Source organism: Agrilus planipennis, unplaced genomic scaffold, assembly GCF_000699045.2.
Source record: "Agrilus planipennis isolate EAB-ADULT unplaced genomic scaffold, Apla_2.0 scaffold56, whole genome shotgun sequence".
NCBI lineage: Eukaryota > Metazoa > Arthropoda > Insecta > Coleoptera > Buprestidae > Agrilus > Agrilus planipennis.
This window is the reverse complement of record NW_020438870.1, coordinates 1,525,299-1,549,896: the sequence shown is the minus strand read 5'-3', so window position 1 is coordinate 1,549,896 and position 24,598 is coordinate 1,525,299. Positions and strand designations below refer to the sequence as shown.

General features: G+C 31.5%; 1 protein-coding gene across 11 annotated transcripts in view; it reads right to left on the bottom strand.

The window, feature by feature from the left end:
• LOC108732673 (actin-binding LIM protein 3) overlaps positions 1–24,598 on the bottom strand; it is a 47,145-nt gene that overhangs the window by 1,979 nt on the left and 20,568 nt on the right. For 3 of the 11 annotated variants that reach the window (XM_018463602.2, XM_018463599.2, XM_018463601.2), the window contains exons 3-14: positions 20,060–20,280; positions 16,688–16,874; positions 9,826–10,046; positions 8,739–8,996; positions 7,942–8,010; positions 6,767–6,956; positions 5,017–5,250; positions 4,704–4,935; positions 4,399–4,574; positions 2,238–2,335; positions 1,496–1,571; positions 1,122–1,162 (exon numbers count right to left, since the gene is read on the bottom strand). In XM_018463602.2, coding sequence (XP_018319104.1) covers positions 1,122–1,162; positions 1,496–1,571; positions 2,238–2,335; positions 4,399–4,574; positions 4,704–4,935; positions 5,017–5,250; positions 6,767–6,956; positions 7,942–8,010; positions 8,739–8,996; positions 9,826–10,046; positions 16,688–16,874; positions 20,060–20,280 — 2,003 coding nt within the window. Of the gene's footprint in view, positions 1–1,115; positions 1,163–1,495; positions 1,572–2,237; positions 2,336–2,805; positions 2,883–4,398; positions 4,575–4,703; positions 4,936–5,016; positions 5,251–6,766; positions 6,957–7,941; positions 8,011–8,738; positions 8,997–9,825; positions 10,047–16,687; positions 16,875–20,059; positions 20,281–24,598 lie in introns of those variants that run through there. The other 8 variants (XM_018463607.2, XM_018463608.2, XM_018463603.2 and 5 more) reach the window with 8 other exon arrangements.

Here is a 24,598-nt window from a genome sequence, read left to right as displayed (position 1 = left end):
TGCATTTTTAATATTTTTCCCGAATTTATGAAGAATAAAGGTGTACCTACATGTATTTTCACAAACCAACTGGTAATTATCACAGCGCGAGAAACGAAATAGTCAAAATTTAATAAAATTATTTATGTCCTATTATAGATTATTCTGTTAAAAATAAGCGGGGTGTTAAAAAACTTCGCATTCGCTGTGTATATATCATTGAAATGAGCACAAAATTCTAAGTCATCAATTCAATTTTGGGATTAAATGAATTATTATCGAATTATAAATAAACCACGCATGTACACTATCTAGCGAATGCTAATTTATTATTTTGATTAAACTTTGAAGTTTAATAGCAAGACAAAAATGCATTTAATTGTTAATTTTTTTTCTTAAGGTTTTGTGTTCTATGCGATAACATGTAGCGTTTCTTTTAACATACGGTAAGTATAAGTTGAGTTGTTGAATATGAAAAAGATTGAAATAAATTGAAGATATTTTTATAAAAAATTTGAAACTGAATTGTCAAAATTAAATTCCCTGATACTTTTAGAAGTTTCCTAATATTTACTATGGTAATCCGCGATTAATCCAGTTTGTAGCCACTCCGACTGAAATATTAGATACATTTTTAAAATTTTAAATTTGTTAAGTTACAATCATATAGAAAAAATATTTTCTTTTCTATATTCGCATTATTATACAAGCTTAAAAACAACATTTTCTTGTATTTCACATTACACTAATGCTTAAAAAATATACTGATTATGTAGCTTTAATACAATAATTTTTATGAGGTGTATGCATTTTAAAAGATTCTTAAAATTTAGGAATGTAAGCCCCCCGAGAGAAAAAAGCATACTATTATCAGCCACAAGAACTAGTTTAAAAAGAGTGATATATTTATTTCTTAAAACTACCTTATAAAATATTCATTATCTACAATCGAAATATACGTATATACGGCTTGCAATAGTTCTTTTTCAGATTAAAATGAGCTAAAAAAATTTTGTTATATCCCATTAAAAATATAATCTTAATGCAAATACTTAAGGATTACTTAAAAGAAAAATAGCCAAGATCACGTGCACAAAAGCATTAAAATAATATCGACAAACGCCTAGAGTTGCCTTACTTACCAGAGCCCTTCTCTCGACATCTGTTATGGAACCCATTGAAACTGTAGAAAAATGACAAGATTTTGATAAAAATGATTCACCCACAGATCACTGTAGAGTTCTAACATCATCATCATCGTCATAATCATCATAAGAAATATTCATTTTACGCTAACAAGTTCGATAACTAAATTAAATTAATTAAAACAACGACAAAGCCAATTTAATTAAAAATACAAAAAGCCTGCTTGAAAGCTTGAAAATCGAACTGTGTTAAGAAAAACAAAAATAATCGTTACGGCTTTAGTTGTTGTAAATACTGCACAAAACGTACGTTAAAACAAAAAAAAAAGAAAATAAAAACAAATCATTTAAAATAAAACTGCCACACTTACTGTCCGACTTTCCACTGCTAAAATCTGTACTGTGCGTTTTTACACCCATTCCACTATGACTAAACGAATAATCCGCCTGTGAAGTTAAAACTCTTTCAGGAAAAAATTTTGATTAAACAAAAGGTCGTGTTACTTTGTCGCTATAAAAGCCCTAATTAATTTAAGGTGGGAACCAACAAAACATGATTAAACAGCATGTTTAAATAAAACATAAAAGGAAAGAAGAATAGTGAATTTCCAACCAGGTTTTCCTTTTTGTATCAATAATTAACCAACAATCAAAATTAACGAAGTTTTTTTTACTTTCCTTTTAACTAACAAGTAACTAGGTATGTTTTTACTAAGTTTTATTATTAATATTTTTAAATAAACAGATAAATGACACCTACTAATCCTAATTTTGTACAATCTTTACATCTATAGGACAGGAACTATAATGTTAAAGAGTTTACATGCTCATTTACAATAAGGTGTAATTAAGATTTTAATTTTCATATTTTACAGAATTTTATGGAAATTCACTTTTCAGGATACAATGTTTAAAAAAAATGGTAGTAAAACATACATAAATTATATTATTCTTGGTTTACCAAAAATAAAACTAGTAATTAATCCCCGATAAACAATACGTACTACATATGTTAAACGTGCATTTATGAACTGATGATTAGCAGTCGATTAATAAAAATAAATCAAAAATCACAACACAGATTATTCTTTTTCCCAACCTGACATCACTTACTGTAATGTGCGGATAACTAACGGCCGAAGAACTGAAGGTATTAGAGCGAGGGGCCAGACCATAGCCCGGCTTAGGAACATGACGTAATGCACTGACAACTGTATGACAAATGCAAATTATCAAAACAATACTTCTCGTGATCCCACGAACGTTTGCTATCATACCGTGCTACTTTATCGAAATTTTAGATTCTAAAGTGTTTTATGTGTATTTGTGTGTGCACTGTGGACAATCCAAGACTTCCAAAATAAAATAAAATCACACATTGTAATCATTAAGAATCCCAGAGCACATACTTCAAGGAGTAGCTTACCATGAATCTAAATAGGATACAGAGAAGTCACACCTTATATCCTCTCACTTTTAGGTAGTAATTGTTTTCGGCACAGCAAGCACTACCTCTGGTAGTATATGCTCTAAACCGTAACCTAGCCAAACCTCACAATTAATGTAACAAAAATTTATCAGATGAAAATAATTGCAAAATGAAGAATTTGTAACGCCAACCAATTAAGAAGTAGATATTTTATTGTCGAAAGTCTCGGAATTGTCAGAACAATTTACTCACGTAAGTATATCCGTTGGGCAACGTAGCCGACTTAAGTCCATAGCCAGGTCTCGGTACATTACGTAATGACGATATAACTGTTTCACAAACGAAAAATAAAAAAATAACCAACACGCATTTTGCAAAATAATAAAATAGATACTTAATATAAAACAAAATATTAATAACAAGCTAAATAATCAACATCAAATCAAAAGAATTGCCAGCCCACAATGTCAGCAACTCAAACATATTGAGACACAAAATAAAATTGTGCAGAAAAATTCAGTCGGGTTTAGTGAAGATCAGAGAACAAAAACCACACATTCAATCATTTTAAGAAATTCTTGGAGAAAAACTCGCAAGGCATTATATTAGTCAATTATTTTACAAAGTTTAATAACTACATGGGTTATGTTCAACCTTCTAATAATATACAATAACAACAGTAATTAGTATCTTCAATTACCCATAAAAAAGGTATTATGTAAAAAAAAACATTCTCTTAATCAAAAGTCTTCCTAAAAATTTAAAATTTTTACTGTTGGGTAAAAAACTGTCCACTGTTATTTACAACCATGCCATAATGTCATATGATCTATTTGCAAGATTTAGTTGGAAAAGAAATTAAATTTATTAATTTTGTATTTTTATATAACGTATCAAATAAAACACCATTTTTTAAACCAAATTTTGCAAATAAAGCATTATATTGAACAATTTTCAGTTTGTTAAGAGGTAGGTACCATGCTTTCTCACCTTTGTTTAAACCGATTGATTGCCAATTGTACCAAGAGTGGTTTATTGAGAGGGTTTGAAGTAATTTAATGTATTTCGATTTAATAACATTAACAAGTGTAAAATTTACTAAACCATTCGTATAAATGTCAGAAAAAATAGATAATTGTTACAGTGTTCAAATTCACTTCAAAAATTATTCCCTAATATTAAAAAAATACTTAAGGTAGTTGTATAATTCATTTTGTACAACTAAATTCAGATTTAAGTGCCTATACTAAAAAATCGTACTAAATTCTTTTTTTATTAAAGTACATTTTTAATAGTTTAGAAGGAGAATACTTGGTTGTATTCCACAATGAATTTTGTGAAGTTTCTTTTCATTTCACTTATGTTCATTTTTGAAGCATAGTCACGCTATGGAGCAAACCCTGTGAGCCTTCTTTACTTGATCTCTTTGTAGATGTATTCCCCATTTGTTTTTTTGTAATCTACATGAAATATACATAAAGCTCACACAAAGGGTTTTTAAATTTTTGACCATCAGACATCAAGACTGGCAGGCAACCCACATTACTCCACAAAATTAATGAAAGTCTAACCGTAAGGAAGCCGACCACCCAACGAAACTACGAGATTGAAGCTTCGTCCATAACTAAGTCTATGCTCAAAAAATGACTTAGGAACCTTATTAGTACCTTAAATTATCAGCTATTAATACTTGAAATGGATTATAATACGTTTCTATACTGTATACGTTACAATATTATCACCAATTACTTTTTCTGGCATCTTGTGAGGTGTGTAAAAATAACTTCAAATTGTGATAATTAAACCTAAGTGAAAATAACTAATACGGTCAGAAAGGAAACTTACCGTTATAATTTGGTATGGCTCCTACCGACCTTCCCACAGATGACCTACAGCTGTAAGATCTATCGAAATCATCATCGTCAAACGGTTTGGGGTGATCTAGGTTTCTAGAAGGACTAGCACCAATTGGTGAATCATATCGGAGTTTGTGAGGAGGCTCCTTATTAGCAGACGGCGTTCTAACAATAAAATAATAATTGCAATTGTCTTTCTATTTAATCATTTGCGTAATATGGAGAGAAATACTGATAGGATACTAAGGATTAAAAACTAAAGCTGAAAATAACGAGTAACATAATTGGTGGTACCTTGACGCATTTCTTGGATCCAAATGAGCCGCTTTCCACTGTTTGAACTTTTCTCTTTCTTTCACATTCTTCAGAAAAACTTTTCCAATTCCAGACGCAATCTTGCTCAGTTCCTCTTCTTCTTTCTTCAATCTTTCGTCGTGTAACTGTTTAGCAGTGGCCTCGTCTACCTCATCCTCATCGTCAGAATTAGACACGCCCTTATAAGAATCCGACCATCTTTTCCTTCGCTCTAAATGCGTGGATAAAATACGTAGATAAAATACGAAATCGGGCATATTAGTCAAAAAACAATTATTAAGATCGTAGATACCTGGATCAGTATAAGGATAAGGTGGTGCGGGAAAATCGTCCCGTTCAATTTTGGGCGGTTCGCCAGGTTTTGGTGGTTTAGCACCTGGATAATGGGCAAGTTCTATTGGTTCCTCATTGTTCATATGAGGTGATTTGGGACGAGGCGTTTCGCTTCTAATCGAATCGACTAGCACCTTCATAGCAGACTTTGAACCGTGCTTGTGTTTTCCACTACTTCTCAACGAATTTTGAGCTGTATATAAATAAAACTCTGTTATTTTTGTACTAAATTAATAAGTTACAAAAAAACTGTTGATTTACTAATCATTCAAACACCCTACGTAAAATTGTTTTCTTTCATGTAAAAATACAATCAACTGTTTTAATTTAAGAAAAAAATTAATTTTGTTTTGTACAGTTGCAGTTGGACTTCACTGTGACATATAAAACTAATGCGATTATGCGATATTCACTTAATATAAATCACTTAAGGACAATTCAAAATTCAGTTTGGTAAATTAATTCATTCACAATCAATTACTAATAAAGAAGTAATTTATGATTTGTCGTCCTTGGCCAACATATTTATAAACCATCTGAATAAACGTAATTAAAAAGGCACTAATTTCATAAAGTAAATAATTCGATAATTCAAACATTTGCATTTAGATTAAACTGACCATTCGCCACCAAGTTCATTGGTAATTACGCAAAGAAAAACGATAACCCTGCAAAATATCTTGACACAGTACATAAACCATACACACATATTTTTTTTATAAACGAACACAAAAAAATGAAAATTATTATTTGCTACTCTGGTTGACTTTACAAACTGAAAACCAATTATTAAGAAACGATTAATATTACAAAGAATATAGTTTTTNAATGGAATAAGATATACATCAAAATAGCATGATGGTGATTTGAAAGTTGAATGATTAAACTCAATATAGATGTACGTATGTATTTATTTATTTGGTCTTCAAGATCTGTATTTGTCTTTTATACTCAAAAGTTCAAATAATAAATCACAACCGAAATACAACACAAAAAAATGAAAATTATTATTTGCTACTCTGGTTGACTTTACAAACTGAAAACCAATTATTAAGAAACGATTAATATTACAAAGAATATAGTTTTTAAGTTTCAAGGTAACCGATATTGCAATTTACTTACAGTACGGTTCACCGCTAAACATGATAAAAATAACAAACCTTGATATGAACATGCACATGAAAAAAGTTGAGGTAAAAGTATCAATAAAAATGTAGACAATAACGTAATTATCTATTACACAACAATAAATTACGAATTTATTTTTAGCTGCATTAGAAGATATAGAATATACTGAGTGAATATAATGTTACCCCCCATAAATACTTCTTGAACCATCGGAGATACGGTTTACTGCTTTTACAAGTTATTTTTGTGAAGTCAATATTTCAGGTGGCGCCGCCGTGAAACGGGGGGGGGGGATTATTCAAAAGACACTTTGAATTTAAATGCGAATCAACAATTACCATACAGTACAGATGATTTTTAAAAAGAGACTACAATTTTTAAGAAAATTTAAACAATTCAAAAATACTTTAAGAGAGCTTAATAATTAGTGTTGTCAAAATAACTTGAAAATAGAAAACATATTGATACAGTATTCGCAAAATTTCATTTCGATATGGCTCCAGTGGTTCATGAAATATTTAGGGGGAGGTTACTTTATTTTTGCTCGATTGTTAGAGATAATTAGGTTCAGGAAGTCTTACATGTAGGCCTATGAAAATGAGGAGAAACTGGGGCCTTATCGTACGGATGGATTGGTCTTCTTAAATATCCTAGGGTTGGTTCTTCGGTCAAATAACTATACGTGTAAATGCGAGAGATATCACCATCGAGAGTATGCGACTTGTAATCTCTCAATATTAAACCAGGAGAGGGAGTTCTATACGTGTAATGCTACGAAAATGTGGAAATTAGTTATCCATAAATTTACTACTAATCGATTATTAAATAATTAGTAAAAAGACTAAAGACTTTTTTTCATAGTTTTGACCAACATTAATCTATAATTTATTTTTGACCATCAGACATCAAGACTGGCAGGCAACCCACATTACTCCACAAAATTAATGAAAGTCTAACCGTAAGGAAGCCGACCACCCAACGAAACTACGAGATTGAAGCTTCGTCCATAACTAAGTCTATGCTCAAAAAATGACTTAGGAACCTTATTAGTACCTTAAATTATCAGCTATTAATACTTGAAATGGATTATAATACGTTTCTATACTGTATACGTTACAATATTATCACCAATTACTTTTTCTGGCATCTTGTGAGGTGTGTAAAAATAACTTCAAATTGTGATAATTAAACCTAAGTGAAAATAACTAATACGGTCAGAAAGGAAACTTACCGTTATAATTTGGTATGGCTCCTACCGACCTTCCCACAGATGACNATTCAACATTTCAAAAAACATCGAAAAAAAATTATTAACAGATAATTGAACAGCAAATATATCTGCATACTATAACGAACCTTCTGTGTGATTCCTATCAAAAATTTTATATTTGTAGGTATATAAACTGCTATTGCAGAGGTAGTCAACATTAAAAATTCAATTACAGTTTCCTACAAAAAAGAAGTTGCTGAAACGTGCCACTGTTATGACACGTAATATCCGTAATATAACAGATTTCGTAACATTTTTTCCATTATTTATTTCCACGAAACAAGTTCTAAAATTAACATAAACGAGAAATTTATTTCAAGGTTTATAGTGCTGGTCATACAAGATGTAGTTCGTTTGCAACTAAACTAACTGTAATGAAATGAATCAATGCCTAGTAGGTAATTCGTAAAAAAAAAAATAGATGCAAAACATCAAGCAGAGTAACGGTGAAATTAACAAATAATAATACGAAATATAAAAACTAACCTTTCTAGTCATGCTTGTGGGACTGTATAATGAACCATTCAAGCTAGGGGTACGAGAACGCATTGAAAACTGCAAAATATTCAACATGCAAACAAAATAAATCAAAGAAATACTGAAATAAATAAAAGATGAGAAAAAACAACAGCACAATAAGTATTTTAACAACACTAAAAAAACGAAACAAGAAAATAATAATGCTCCACATAATTTTGTTAACACAAATTTTGCAAAATGATATGTACATATCGTAACTAAACATAATGGGGATGTAACATGTATACTAAAGATTAAAACAAGATAATTTGAGAAAAAAATCAAAATTTTTCCACGTCATTTACCCCTCTCATCGTTGTCGCCTACGATTATAAAAACATTAAGAATTTATTTTGAAATAGGAATGTACAGTAATAATTTTTATTAGAAATAAAGACCAAACGTCTAAAAAATAAAAGCGAAAAAATTAGATTATTTTCTAACATGTATTTGAGGTTACAGTTAACTTTAACAATAAAAAAAACATTACTTCCTCATTGCTGTTTAGCACCAACAGTACTACAACTACAAAAGTAACAAAAATAATGGAATAAGATATACATCAAAATAGCATGATGGTGATTTGAAAGTTGAATGATTAAACTCAATATAGATGTACGTATGTATTTATTTATTTGGTCTTCAAGATCTGTATTTGTCTTTTATACTCAAAAGTTCAAATAATAAATCACAACCGAAATACAGAAATTAAAGCCACTTCTATAAATTGTTTTCGTAAAAAAAGAAAGACGATGTTATCTTACTTGCATTTCGCTTATACCAGAACTGCTCATCCTGTCGAATTCCCTGCCGGAAATATCACCTCCTCGGGATTCCACGTCTGTAAGGTGACCGTTTTCGCCACCTCCGTTTAATATTTGTCCATTTTCGGTGGGACCAGGTCCACAACGGGGATGCCAAATTGCACCCCCCTGAAGGTACATTTCTTCCCCATCACCAAAAGGATCACCGCATTTCGTACACCTAGCGCAAGTAGGGTGAAAATGATGGTTATCACCCGCCTAAAAATTAAAAGAAACCAAGATAGTGATGAATATTTGACAACAATATATTGAGCTTAGAGCGATTCAGAGTGATTCCATTCGAAACCACAGAAAGCTTTGAAAATTTTGAGTGCATATTTATAGGTATCAAAATAAAAAATGCTATTCGAATTATAAAAAATGTACATCAGCATTACCCTGTGTTATAAGTTTTATTTTAAAAAATATAAGTAAGGTGATAATATGAATTTATAATATACGAAGAACCGAACAAAAATTCAAAAATAAATAGAAGCAAAATGTTTCAGCGTCCCCACTCGACTGAATTAAGGTGCGATAAGAGTAAAATTTTTGTCATGCAACGGAAGTTGCGCGCGCACAGCTAACAAAAATTCGACAGTACCTATGTGTGTGAAATTTCAATATGTACTAGATGCTCACAAACAGTAACAATGTTGAAAGAAACATTAAAAAATGTTAAAAACCAACATTGTGTTTCCTCATTACTTAAAATAACGAATAGCCCTTACACTAAACGTTTAACTTGCAAAATTTCAAAAACACCTACATCTTTTTATATGTAATATTTAATACTGATCGTGAGCATACAGTATATTTAATTAGGTAAAATGCTTTATATTACAGAGCGGTTAATTAATACGCAAAAAAATTATGCATATAATGTGACTGTTATTTTCAAAGTCAGTTCAGTAACGGTACTATAAAAGTATTATGACAACTGTAAAAAATTGCACTTTTGTTACGCCTAACAAGCGAAAGACACTCTGGAGAGCATAATTAACTGACGGGGTTCGCCTTAGATTAATATTTATGAAAAATTACCTACCTGCAGAACTTTCCCGCTAATATAGCGATTACAGTAAGCACACTTGACCCCAAACTGTCTCTGGTAATCTTTCTCGCAATACGGAAGGCCGTCGCGGCCCATATATTCGCCATGAAGCACCACTCCACAAGTACCGCATTTGAAACACCAAATATGCCACTGCCTGTCCAAAGCCACCAATGCTTGACCTTCTTTTAATTCTTCGTGACAACCAGCACATTCTGAAACAACAAACACAAAATAAACACTCAGTATCCTACCGATTGTTTCTAATTTTACCATATGTATACTATCTCGAATTTTTAATAATACACTCGAACTTCTGTAACTTTAACTTCTATAACTCAAAATCTATTCTCGAACTGGAATATTTTTTTATTGACTGGACATACATGCACTTTTACATTTATTCCAAGTTCTAATTTATAGATATCTATAACTCGAATTGTAATGTGGTATTACAGACATAAATGAGAATTAACTCTTTTATTGAACCATATCTGCTGAATTAACAAAACGCATTTTCATCGAGTATTTCAATTTCTGTTAACTTTTTTTATTTTGTTTAATTTTTAATTTCAATATCATTTATCTTTGTTCCGGACCTGATAATCTTCCCGAGGTACACAGGCAAAATAACAAATAATGTCTTGTGGTTTTAGCATATTATCCATGCTAACTTATTTATAACGTCCTATAGATTCTACTACATTTCTGAGATAAGTACACATTATAAATTATGTAAAAAAAAATAGCATTTACACCGTTTATTTACGCATTTTGTATAAATTATAATAAAAGAAAATGAAATATGCAATGTACTACTTCCCATTCTCTTGCTTCTCATCAAAAGCCTATATTACAATTTACCGACAACTATCTGACTACAAAACAAACTTTGTTTTTCAATGATAAGAAACAAATTACATTACGTAAGCACTTCAAAAGACAATAAAAATTTAAAACGCTAGCAAAAAAATATCACTTTTACACTCCAAAATGATTCATACTCGTAAATGTGCAGTTAATTATTAATGTGTTCTTTTAATTTTTAAGGCAGCCAAATACCGTAACAAAAATTTATTAAACAAATAACACAATACTAATTTTGAGTATATTTGGAAATGGAAACACTATAAATTATAATATATAAGATATTTAACAGACCAGTTATAGTACATTACAGTACGTTATTACTATATAAACGAATATGAATACTTATNCTATATAAACGAATATGAATTTTTATAGAAAATATTAATGAGTTATTTTAGTGAACAATCTTGTATAGTAGATTAAATTCCTTTATTTTCAGCTGTTAATGAACAAAAACTATATGTAAAATGATTTTAACATACATAAATTAATTTTGGAAGTTAAAAGTATTGAAATACACAAGCCAATGAACTTATTCAATTAATATTGCTTTCGACTTAATGATTACAGTTATGTTGTCATAGTCAGGGTCGAGACATTGAAGCCTTTGCAAACTTGTCGTTAGAAAAGAAAATACTGATGGCGAAATGTTTACTATCTATTTTTCTTTTAAATATTATGACTAATGTATGAATGCATTAGTAGCAAGTTCTGAACTGAACTTAGGGATATTGTGTTACAGGCATCATCACATTTTTACATAAGGAAGTGGCATTTTCAGACAGACACATATTATAATGACTGGGAAAACATATTTCACATATTCACCAAAAATGCATTTTCGCTCGACGACAAAGAAAATGTGCCATTTCTAGTTCGGTTGTAAAAAGAAATATTTTAAGCATTCAACGCATATATTTCTTTACACTTTACACCATTTGTAAGTCCGTTAATGTACTTTTGTCAAACGCCTTGAAAGATTTATGTGCATACATACGTACAAATATATATGTATTCTTCCTACGCTTCCCTTGATAAATGGGTTAAGGATTTTATGAGGTGAAAATTAAAATTGTAAATTGACTTTATAGCTTCAAAACAAGAAGCATTTGCGCTTCTAATTCAATGATTTTTAAATATGTATATTTACGTACATGATAACTTTAAGCTTTTAGTTATTTTTATTTCTAAAATTAAAAAGTTATCTTTTTAAAGTGTAATGGTGTTTGTATTTAAGCATATACGAAGATGTGCAGTAATATTGATCATTTAATAAAAATTAATTATGTATGCTTAAGTCTTGACCTTCGACTAAACAAACATATTTAAACATTAAGTACATATTATTCATTTGATTAAAAAAGAACTTCGCAACCAGTAAATGAAAAATTATCTCTAGAACGCCATTCTTTTATAAGCCGCAAATCTTCTATGCAAATTCGTTAATTTAAAAAAAAAAAAAAGATTTTCGAAAACGGCTAACACTTGAAATGCATTTAAACTACAGATGTGCCGGATAATCGGCTTGGATCCGGCACTTTTTTTAGGATGCCCTTTAAAAAAATCTCAATATTTTGTTTAATTTAAAATTAATTTTGAACATGAGGGTCATTTTTGGGGAGGCCAATAGGAAATTAAAACAAAAAGTTTTGGAAACTGTTTAAAATGCATGACAAATACTTGAAGTGCATTTGTTTGTATCATTTACCGATGATGTTCGAGAAACAATGCGCCAGGACGTTCCTTCATGCTGCAGGCAGCGCCGACCCCGTTACAGGGAGTGTATAACAGGGGCTTTAGGTTTTGATATCTTTTGTGATTGGTCAGTCAATATTGTATTTGAATAACAAACACTAATTTTAAAGGAAATGATTGATAAGAATGGCTAACCACAAGATAGGATCACAAATAATAACAAAGTTTAACCTATCTTATCGTTAATAATAAATCATTATATTAATCACATAAAGAAAGAAAGAAACTTGCAATCACCAAAAATACACAAGAATTGTTAGAAAATTTATGCATATACTCGCTTTTGACCAAGGTCTATCATTAGCTATTTCTACAACTTTCGTCAACAATAATAGTGATGTAATCGCGATGTAACAGACAAACTTTGTGTCCGATGACTCAACAATAACATCATTTAACAGTGCTTAAGTTAAGTACCTATCAGATTAACGCGTTCTCACAATCAGTATAATAAGCCAACCTTAACGAGATTATATTTTATGCCATACTGAAAAATAGACTTCACTGTGCATAGTGCGTACTAATACATGCATACACACAGTATAAGTATTTCATTTCAATCGACAATTTTGTACGAAATTCTTTTTAATAGATATTAGTTCTTCTCCCCTATCAGTCACTGTGAGCTCGAAACTGTTAGCACCATTGCTTCGAGTGGTCGAAATTCATTTTTGCGAACAATTTATTTAATTGCATTCTTTGTGTTAAAAATTGTTTGAAATTGCTCCACTATGACGTAGTATCAGCCATCATTCTTTTCTAATTGTTGCAGTTGTCGGCCACAATTCTTTTTCAATTGTTGTCACATTGTCACTGATGTCGGCCATTATGGTTTTTTAATAGATGTATAGTAATCAATGGTTAAAAATTAAAGGAATAGTTTGTAAATAGGTATGCAACACATCGTACACTTCGGCATAAGAAATTGCTGATACTAACTACGTAATACCACTTTACACTGTGCTGACATTTCTTTTATATATGATATTGACAACAGTCCAATTTTTAATTTTTATGCAATACTGCTGCATCATCCAAACACTTTTTAGATAATATTATGTGTACATAGATATACAAACACACATTTTTCAAAAGATTAGTAAAGATTAAGTTTGATAAAGCGATTTCATATTAATGTAATACCTTGCGTTTACTTTAAAAAATCCAATTTACTTTTTACAAATGTAAGACCAAACATAAATCTCAATTTTGCTAATCTATCTTAAACAAACGAAGCATTATTATTGTAAGAGACTTCATGCATAAAATGTTGCAATATCAACAAGAGAACGAATTGTTGGTTCTGTTATCTGTTAATGATAAATAATTAAGTGCACACACAATTGTATGCAGTTGCCAGTTCAAAGAAACGATATTATTTCATACTGCAAAGTAAACGACATAAATACTTAGTCTTATCAAACTGTGGATAATCCTAAAACGATGACCTGACATAACATTAATATACATATACACATACAGTATTGGTATATCGCTGCCAATTCGAATAGATTGTTCCTTTTCATTTCAACATTGGCTAACTAAATATCATAATTTTTACTGTTAAATTCCTCATGATTAAGTAGCACTTGAATTTAGTATGATACATGTATATCAAATGTACTAATCAAAGAAACACACCACAACCCAACCAATGTGACAGTAACAAAGTTGAAACAAAGATCATAGGATGATGAGCATAGTGAATCGGCTCCAGAAGGGTAACCGAACATCATGTTTTCAATTTATAAAAATATATACTGGTACTAATGAGACATATTTATCTTGCAAGTTTCAGATTTCTATTTATTTTGGTTTTTGAATAAATTGAAAAAACAAAAAATTAAAAAATTTTTTTTTCTCAAATGCAACTTTCGAATTGAGTGAAATTTGGACGCATTCTTCTTCTAGTTATTGAGAAAAAATGACAGCTCAAAATATTTATAATATAAACATTAAAAACGATTTTTTTTCCAAAACTATGTTTTTCTTCATGATTAAGTACGTTCTAGAGAAATTTCCATAAAACATTTTTTTATGTTTTTTCAAAGTAGAAACCTATTAAAGTATTATGTAAAAAGGTCCGTTATATAGAAAAAAAAATAATAAAATTCCAATGCTTATATGTATTACCTTTGAAATAGCAGAAACGAAACATCTTACTTATATTGAAAACAACAATTTGATGAAATAATAAAAGGTGGGTTTAACTTAACTATTTTTTTCAAGCGTAACTGATTGCCTTTAAAAGATTAGAGTTATGGAAATTTGACTATACATGTAGGTAACAATAAAAAAGAAAATCTAAAATATTTATTCTGAAAAAAAAACTAGAAGAAAAAAACTACTAAGTACACCATGCAACGTTTCCATTAAAATAACCGCAGCCAATAAACATGACTTTTTCATTTTTCTAAATTATCCTGTCTTGGATACCTGCTTAAATAGTATGTCGACTTAATGAAAAATTATCTCTTTTACATTTAACCTTTATCAGAAAATTATAGACATACCCAAATACGAATGTTCCAGGAACTGCCAAATACAAGCTAAATTAAGATAAAATAAATAGTTTATCACAAAGCAGTCAACTTTTCTAACGGTGAAAGTGAAAACGTTTTGAAATTACGGTTATGCCTTTTTTGTTACTGCAACTATATTTATAACCACAATAAACTTTATTTAAATAAACCCAGAAAAATTTTGTTGGTGCAATTTTTAGACCATCACGACTTTCTCCTTATCTACATCTATAGAAGTACGTACGTGCAACATATGTATATATTTCACGTCTTTTTACACAAAATCATTTCCCAAGCGAACACTTTTCTATTGTCTTATTTATGTTTACGCAACAGTTTAGTATTCAGGGGATTTTACTATAATAGGCATCCTACAACTAAATTATACAAGAAAATGCTGTATGTACAATTTACAAAGATTTGAAAGTTACCTAATACTTCAAAATAACATACTTCCGGCTCCAAATCAAATGAAAATTCACTTTATTTATTATAAAGACTCTATAATTCCTTCTTAAAATTAACGCTAATTATTAATTATCCCTTTGATTTTATGTATTTTACGACTACTGAGGCATTTACTTGCGTAGATTACAGATAAGAAAATGTTTGTGTTAGTATCAGACCGAACTAAAGACTTAAAAATTTCAGTAGTGAGAATTACAAGGTTTAAGGTTTTGTAAATTCAATAGAACAGTCAGCATCATTAGAAGGTCTTCAGTTTTTTATGATCTTGAGCAATTTTCACATTTTTCAAAAAAATAGAGCAACCTACATCTCTGAACTATTTGTGCACAGCAATGCAATCTAGATCTTCCTCCAACTTTTTTAACTCCTGCTTCTGCTTTTAATATATCGTTAAACGACCCTTTGTGTCTGAGAAGGTGTCTTAGCAACCTATCTCGCTTATGTCTTATTAACATCCATAACGTCGCCTAAGTAAGAAAACCTTGCGATTGATCAGCGCTCAAACCCATTTTAAAAACAAATTCTATATTTCAAGTCTCGCATAACTTCTGTTAAGTTACGGTTATGTAGGTTAGGTTAGGTAAGAAAAAGCTCTCTCTTCACACCTTGCGGGTTTTCATAGTTCCCTTCAAAGGCGAGACTCCAAATACTGTATTTGGAAATGTTACAAGTGTTTACAAAATAAATGCCTAATCGGGGATTATCAAAACAGGGATAGCAATAAGTTATCTCTTCTTCGCCATTTTACTCGTTGATCGATAAGCTAATCAGTTTTTTTGCGGTGCAGTTCGGGTTCGCCACGGATTACGCAGATTTTACACATCAAGTGTTGTATCTTTTATCAAGTTAGTTATTACAAAATATAAATAATAAAAATTGCTGATCAACAGGAAACAGTTTATATCAATTTCCATTATGAAATTGTAATTCTAAATCAATCTCTGTTTAGCAATATATTTCAAACAAGACATAATCGGTGATCAGTTGATCACGTACTAAAGAAGACAGAAGGATTTCTTAGATTCATGACGTATCATGAGTAGGAAATATAACACTAGCGGAACAAGGAGAGGGTGGAGTGCGATCTATCACGGGGGTAGGAGAGGGAGTGAGGGGGGGGGGGTAAGAGGGGACATATACTAGACTAAATGTTCATCTATGTATGGGATTCAATCATCTCCGCTTCGGAGCCCAAAATGGATCATTTAAATACAAAAAACAATAATAAAAAAAACACTCACCATTAGGATTGCCGGTGGTAGGACTGCCGGTTGGCGTGGCCGTATTTCTCACTGGTATATTTACACATTTATGACAGAGCACTTCTTTACCCGTGTACGTTACTTTTTCACCGGAAGGAAACGGCTGTCGACATCTGTTGCACGTAAAGCATTTCTGATGATAAGTTTTACCTAATGCAGTCACAACCTGAAATGAATAGAAAAACAATTAGTTTCTACTTCATAATAATTTGAATGTGCGGAACTATTTATATTTAAATAACAACACAATGCTGTTATAAAAATCAGACGGCGTTTAGTACCGTTATTACAAGTACGAGGGTGCGTTTTTAAGTTCGCGGAATGAGTAGGTAGGTCATTAGTGAGGATACTTACTCGAGTCATTACGAATTAAGCAACTCATTATTAGTATAAATACCAAGTTTTATAGTAATTAGGTCAGTAGTCTATGAACTATCGTCGAAACAAGTCAATCGGGAAGAAATTGTGAAATATGGAGAAAATCGATACCGCGCTGTTATAAAATTCCTTACCCAGAAAGGAAAATCAGTTCAAACCATACTGGAAGAGTAGTCATTAATTTACAGGGACTCTTGTCTAGGTAAAACCTTGGTATACAAGTGGCATAGCTAGGGTTGCCACCTTTTTAGGCTTTAAGTAAATATCGTAATTTTGTAAGCGATTATTCTAAATTCAGAGTATTTTTACATCAATAATATTATGGAAATACCTGATTTCCCAAATCTGTTCAAAGTAGTGTCGCTTTTGCTATCCGTTCCGGCCACTTCAGCATTTACAGAAAGAGTATTCTCTGTTATGAACGCAAAGTGATGGGACGACAGGAATAAAGCTTCATCAAAACTAATTAAAAATGAACTTTGAGTTTACATAAATCTTTATTTGCCATGTTTGGAGGCTATTAATGTATTTAAGAGCAACAGCAATTTGTTACTGGCTGCTAGGTGTAACAAAAAATATGTTTTTAAAAACAAAAAATAAAATACTTTATATTTATGCTGAGTACTTTTTTATTTGAACCTTTTAGTCGATAAATACTTTATGAAAAGCCTGAAAAGGTGGCAACCCTACTTACTACAGTCCTAACCTAGCTCCCAGTGATTATTACCTACTCCAAAGCTAGAAAAAATCATCGTGGGAAGAAATTTTCAAGCGACGAAGAAGTGAAGGATGCAGTTTTGGCATATTTTTCAGTATAATTAAGTTAATTGTAAGATCGGAAAATGTATAAAGATAGCAGGTGAATATATTGAAAAGGAAAAATAAATTGGTACTTTTATTTCCACATCTTAGCCCCCACTCTGCGAACTTAAAAACGCCCACTCGTACCTACTAAAGAAAACGACTTTTCAAAAACGTGAAATATGTAACTACGAGGCTGTTAAAATTGAAACTGCCTTACATACGATAATTTTGAAACTTACGATTGAATCATGAGACTTTTGAAGATAGGGAAATTAATCGTAATGCAATAAGGTCTAATCGTACCTATCACATAAATTGGGGTTTGTTTGAGTATTTAAAAGTATATTCCTTCCTGAAGAATAAATCAGGAGAATTGAATGCAAATATATGGGTAATTGAATGCTCATCAAATGCTAATGAAGTGTCCTAAGATTATGCACAATGAATAAATGCTCTTTAACGCTTTGGAAACAGATGAGTTACGAATTAAATGTTCTTATTATTTCTCCAGTAAATAAGACTTCGCTTTGGCATACAAGGGGCACAGAAAGGCTTACGCAGTGTTTCATTCATGTAATGTTTAAAGGGTTGTTAAAAAATGTAAAACAAAAATACTGGTATGCAATGGAAGAAAGAGTAGGGAAAGAGCGAATGTAAAGATAAAAGACGAAATATTAGAAAGTTTCTGATTTTGGGTATCTAGGAAGTCAGATAAGTCGGAGCGGAAGATAGTAGTAGGGATATAAAGCAAAGGATAGCACAGGGTCCAGTCGCCTTTAATAAAAAGAAGTCACTTCTATACTCGCGAAATTCGAAAAAAGTTGCTAAAGGTGTATGTTTGGAGCGAGGCGGTTAAGGATGCGGGATGTTCTAGTTTTAGCGAAATACGAAGATTAGCTCAGGATAAGAAGGAGTGGAGGTGAGTGAACAACCAGTCTGACGACCTTATGATGTTGATGGAGCATATCATTCACAAGGTACTGTCCCATAATGTGCACAAAATCAAAATTCCTCATTAATGCACTATTTCAAAAATAAAAGAAGTTGGTAATTGGTCTTTTTTTTTTGCATTTAATTACTATGTGAATAGAAAAGCTATTTTCATTGAGCATGCAATTTGTTGTTTATGATCTGCTAACTTTATATTACTATAGCGTACCAGTAATTTCTGAAATCATAATCAATGGATTTTTACTTTTCATTACAGCACTTAATTAGTTTTTAACGACACTGAACAGTATATGAGTGAAACAGTATTTCCTTGCTTAAACCTGTTTTTGACAAACTAATGTATTGTCCAAGTCGCGAAATAATATTTACTAAAAAAATTATAAAAACATTTAATTCGGAACTGATCTGCTCCAAAAGCATTTAATGAGCATTTGATTACGATGTACCTAAAAAAAGCGATTTTGATTGTTTAAACAATATTTTCGCTTATACAGCACGGCAGTAATTTTTGAAAAAATCCCGGAGCAGCCAAGCCCGATCTGTGCTCACTAGTTCCTGTTCGCGGCGCGATGTGGGGCCTGTGTTACTACGGACCGTGGGAAGCCACCTTTAAATCGTGGACCATCCGATTGCTTGAGACGCGACGTTAAGCATTGAACGACAATTTTCACGGAATTTAAACGTGTCAAAAATCGGATGAACAACGAAAAGGCACGGCACATTTACAAATCGTGCAATTTCTCTGCAGAGCACTTTTTATAACATTTCTTTACTTTTTAACTCATATGAAAATAAACGCTTTTTTGTTAAGTTAGCGCGAAAAGCTCGTTTTTGTCATGTTAGCGCGGAAAGCTCGTTTTGCATGCTATGAGATAGGGAAGAAATGGCCTCTTTTCAGCCGTGTTTTAGTCAGGAGGAAATGAAATTAGTATTTTGAACGCATGCGCTGAAGTTTATGGGCATGCGCAGAAATCAGTTGTTCAATGACAATGTCTTTCTAACCTCTAAATCATTTACTCTTATTTCGCCAGCTATCAATTTAATGACAAGCTTTCCGCATAAACATGACAAAAAATTGTATACGTACCTCGGGAAGCAACAGGGTTGTCTCATGTTTCGATTCACATGCAGTCTGAAACAACCCTGTTTCTTCCCTCAGTACGTAATGTACTATTTGTAACAATTACTTTATCTAATCTAGTTTAATTTTGCGCTCACCTCTCCTTCTACGTAATCTTGGCAAGCTGCACATTTTGTACCAAAGTTCCTTTGATAATCGGCTGTGCAAAAATAGGCACCATCCTTTTGAAAGAATCCCCCCTGCGCCAACGAATTTCCGCAAGCTTTGCATTTAAAGCATTGGGTGTGGAAATATTTATCTTGTACGCGAAGCACTTCACCGGAGCACTTCTTGTTGCACGCCTGACACAATGTTTTACCTGAAACAACGAAAATATAATATTAGCTACGAGAATAGAACATAATAAAAGAAATTAATTGATTTAAACCAAAAATAAATAGGTAAGTATTAACATGGCAAACTTGAATTAACAATATTTTCCTCTATTTGGAAAAGTCGAAATTAACGTAATAATAATAGGTAATAGACTCAACCAATTAATTACAAAACAATTTTTACTAAACGTGAACTTTCCCAGTGGGAAATTCTAATAATAGGTTCGATTTTAAGAATCCTTTTTTTTAATTATTATTAAAGCCAAAGGTCCCGGGTTCGATTCCCGGCGGGGGTGTGACAACAGCAACAATTTTTCCCTCATTAATTTGAGGTAGTTTGTAGTGGATAAATAAAAAATCGAAAAAATGATTTCAAATTAATATTGCATATTAATCCACTATTAAGTAACTAACAATGTCATAGGATTTAAAAGAATTGTTGTTCAAAGTTGTTTATAAAATTACAACATTAAAGGGCATTTTATGCATATTGTACTAGTCATTTTTCGCCCAGAAACGTTTTTGAAGAAATGTTTGCATCAAATTATTTTTAAATAATTGGGACATTACCCCGTCGATGACAAATCCCAAACAGCACGCCCAAAACTGTTTAATTTGTATGTCTGCACCTGAAGTGATGGCGGACCATGTCGTCCATAAAACATATTCGCTATTTTTACCATTTGAATGCGTCATTTGTTTTCGCCGTAGCAAATGGAAAAGCACGTACCAGTTCAGATCATAAATTTGCATGTATTAAGTTCGCGTTTCCACGAATGCACTGTTCGCATTCGCGAAAGACCAAACGCACGTGCATAAAACGACCCCATTAATGCAGGACTACATATAGTGGTCACTTATGGACGCAATTCAATACACACTTCTATATATATATAAAAATGGATCGCTAAATGTGTTTTGCTAAGCGCAAAACTCGAAAATTGTTGGAGCAATTTCGCCTAGAAAAACGTAAAAACCAAATTCAAATTGTTCCTAGCTGTTAATTTTAGGGAATTGCAAATTGTATAGCGGAGAATCATTTCAACATGGCTCAACCGATTTGACTGATTTATTTTTTGTTGTATTTGTAATTGACAAGACAACGTTTATGTGAAAGAAAATTTTTGGAAAAACCTTCATGGTATAAATTTTGACATTTTTGTTTGTAGTCAGATTTACATGAAACTTAATATTTATGCTCAATGGCATAAAATCAAACACCTATTTTAGCATTTTAAAAAAATTCGACCTCTGAAAGGGAGTGAAAAGGGGTCGTCACGTTTATATGTTAGCTATTTTATTTATAGTCAGATTTACTTGAAAGTTGGTTTTAATGCTTTTTCATATAAAATTAGTGATTAGTACTAGTAAATGTGTGTGTCGTACCTGCGTTCTGGGAAAGCAAAGAAAAAATAAACCATCCGGACGTTTCCAGAAGGTTCCCGAAAGTAAACAAAAGAGTGTTTAAAGGAAGAGACGATCGCCGAGAGGAGGAGAAATAAATTGACCGTTTCAGAAGTGAATCCAGAAAAAAATTGACAGTGATGGCAGTGAAATAAATAGCGCAGTGAATAGTGATATATTAATAATTAGCGTAAATAAATGGTTTTGTCGTTATCAGTCTTAGGAGTTAATTTTGTTAAACCCACGAACATTACAATACATTATAATGAAATGGTATAACCATTAAAGATTTGTTTGTTTAACGTATACTGTTAATGGCATATAATACATACATTTATAAACTTGTTGAAAAATATTAAAGCTTAAGTTGAACGTTATTCTCAATTAATTTTACTATTAAAATCATGTTGTTCAGATCTTTGATCAGTACAGGTAAGTACTTAGTTTCCCAATTTAGTTTTAGTTTATCCGAAATCATTTTTTCAAATCCATATTTGCTCTAGATACCACAGACATTTATATTTGATGTACAGTAGTCGGGATATCTGGGTTATCTGTATATAAGTGGGCAATATTCAGTCTGAAAATAATGAAAACTGCGTGCACTTAGAATACTGAACGGTCTTTCTTATATATGTAATAAATTCTGGTCATGAAAAAGACAAACGTATATTAAGAAAGCGACACCACAATCCTGGCAAACATATGTACACTGAATACAGTTCATCGCTAAATTCGTCTACATAAAAATCTTTCAATGAAGCTGAATTGTAAGAAATGAAATCACCTTGGGCAGTAAAAATGTTAGAAAATGTTTAAATTAGACGTAATCTATTAATAACAGCTGCATTTTGTTCTATTACCTATTTCATTGCTTGCAAACTCCGATAAGAGAAAAATTACATTCTTGATAAACTAATGATGTTGATAGCTATAAAAAATAGCAGGAAATGTACAATTTGAAAATGACGATGAAACATTACGGTCATGAAACTAATCACGGTAAAAGGGTCTTCAAATATAACTTTCATAATAGGTCGTTTGTGCATACATAACGTCGCAGCCAGTTCAAATAAATCACTACTTTCTGAAAGCAGTGACGATTTCAAAAGCGGCTAATTTACGTTTAGACGGATTGTAATGCTGTCAGTGGTTAGTGAAGTATGTGTCCTATGACCTCAAACGAGTACGAGATAGTCTAGGAAAAATTATCGATAAAAATTTTTAAAGAAGACGGTCTTATATATCTAAAAATGGACGTTCCGGTTTTTTTTTTATTTAATAACTATTAAAAGCCAAACTAAATGATTCCTTTTCTTAATTTCGCACACAACTAGCAGCTTCGTTGATTTTACGTTAAAAAGTGGCAAAACTATCACCAAGTATTTATAAGAAGTATATAAATTTATTGTAAACTGCAATAGAATACCTAAGACTAAGGAATTTTTAGAAATTAAGGACTTCAAGAAATTTTAATTTTTTTAAATCCACAACTTAATTAGTGCGATGTATTAAAAATAATGCCCTTTCTTAATATAAAATTGCCCCCGCTGTATATTCTGAGTTTAATAAATTATTACTATTGGTTTAAGCAATTTTACAATGAATTGTATTAAAACTAGATCTTTGGCTTTACGCACCAATGTTCTGACCACTAACAATAAGCTACGAAAGGTGACAGCAGCGAAAATGAGGAAATGTACCTCAAAGATGCGGGGTTCGATTCCCGGCGAGGGTGTAACAGCAGCAACAATTTTTTTTTTTTCATTAATTTGAGATAATTTGTAGTGTATAAATATTAAATGAATTTTCACATTAATACTAAAAAGAATTAGCTGAAGCAATTTTATATTCGAAAATAGCACTTACAGAGTAATTAAAAAATCGATTTAAAAAAGATAAAAATTTCCCGGCATTACCTTCGCCTTAGTAATTGCGACAGATGGTTTATTTCAATGTGTCTGTCGACGACGGTTCACTCAAAGACGCTTGTTCAATGATCATGATAATACAAAAATAAACTGAATAGTAATTAAGCTTGCAATTATGTACGTAAACACATTACTTAAGAAAGATAAATGTGAGATCCTCCTATGATAATAACGTAACTACCGATGTGAATCATAGTCATGTTCGATGCGAACTGTACTTTTTCGTACGTAGATGTTTTCTCGATTTCACGGGAAATTCTCGAGATCGGGAAAACAAAAAACCACCTCGAAAAATCACAAATCCTAATTCTATTGAATAAAATATGGTTATTCTATCCATAAAGTATTTAAAAATAAAAAAATACAACGTGTAATTATATAACACACTACTGAAGTGAAACTTCTTCAAACACAGAAACATACCGGGGTCGAGGTTAAGGAATTGGTTTTATTTGTACACTATGTGTCTAGTTTAGTCAGTGGCGTCGTTTCGACTGTAGAGTGTAGACACACATACAAATACATTCATACATTTTGTTAGGGCTACTCTATACATGCCGGAGTTGTCTGTAACGAACGTTGCATTGAAGCGCGCTCACGGCTCAAGCGATCCCCACTACGAGAAATCCGTTGCATGATTTCGTTACATAGCAACTCGCATGAAACGAACTTACCCTACCGTGCGTAAAGAAGTTTCTATTCAAAAAAGCATTGAAAATTTTACTCGATTTATTCATAAATTAGAAAAATGCATGTCTAAAACGCAAAAACAAATGAACAACTTTTTGCTTTACACTATTGGGATCCGTCAAATGGGAGGAGCCTAAAAACATGGCGCCGATTAGGGAAAATTTATCGTAGTTCCTATAGTGTACCGTGCAATTTCCAAGTTTTTAAATTACGATAAAATGATAAGTATTGACACAATATGTGATTGGGCTGACACAAAGCCTCGGAAAGGAAATTT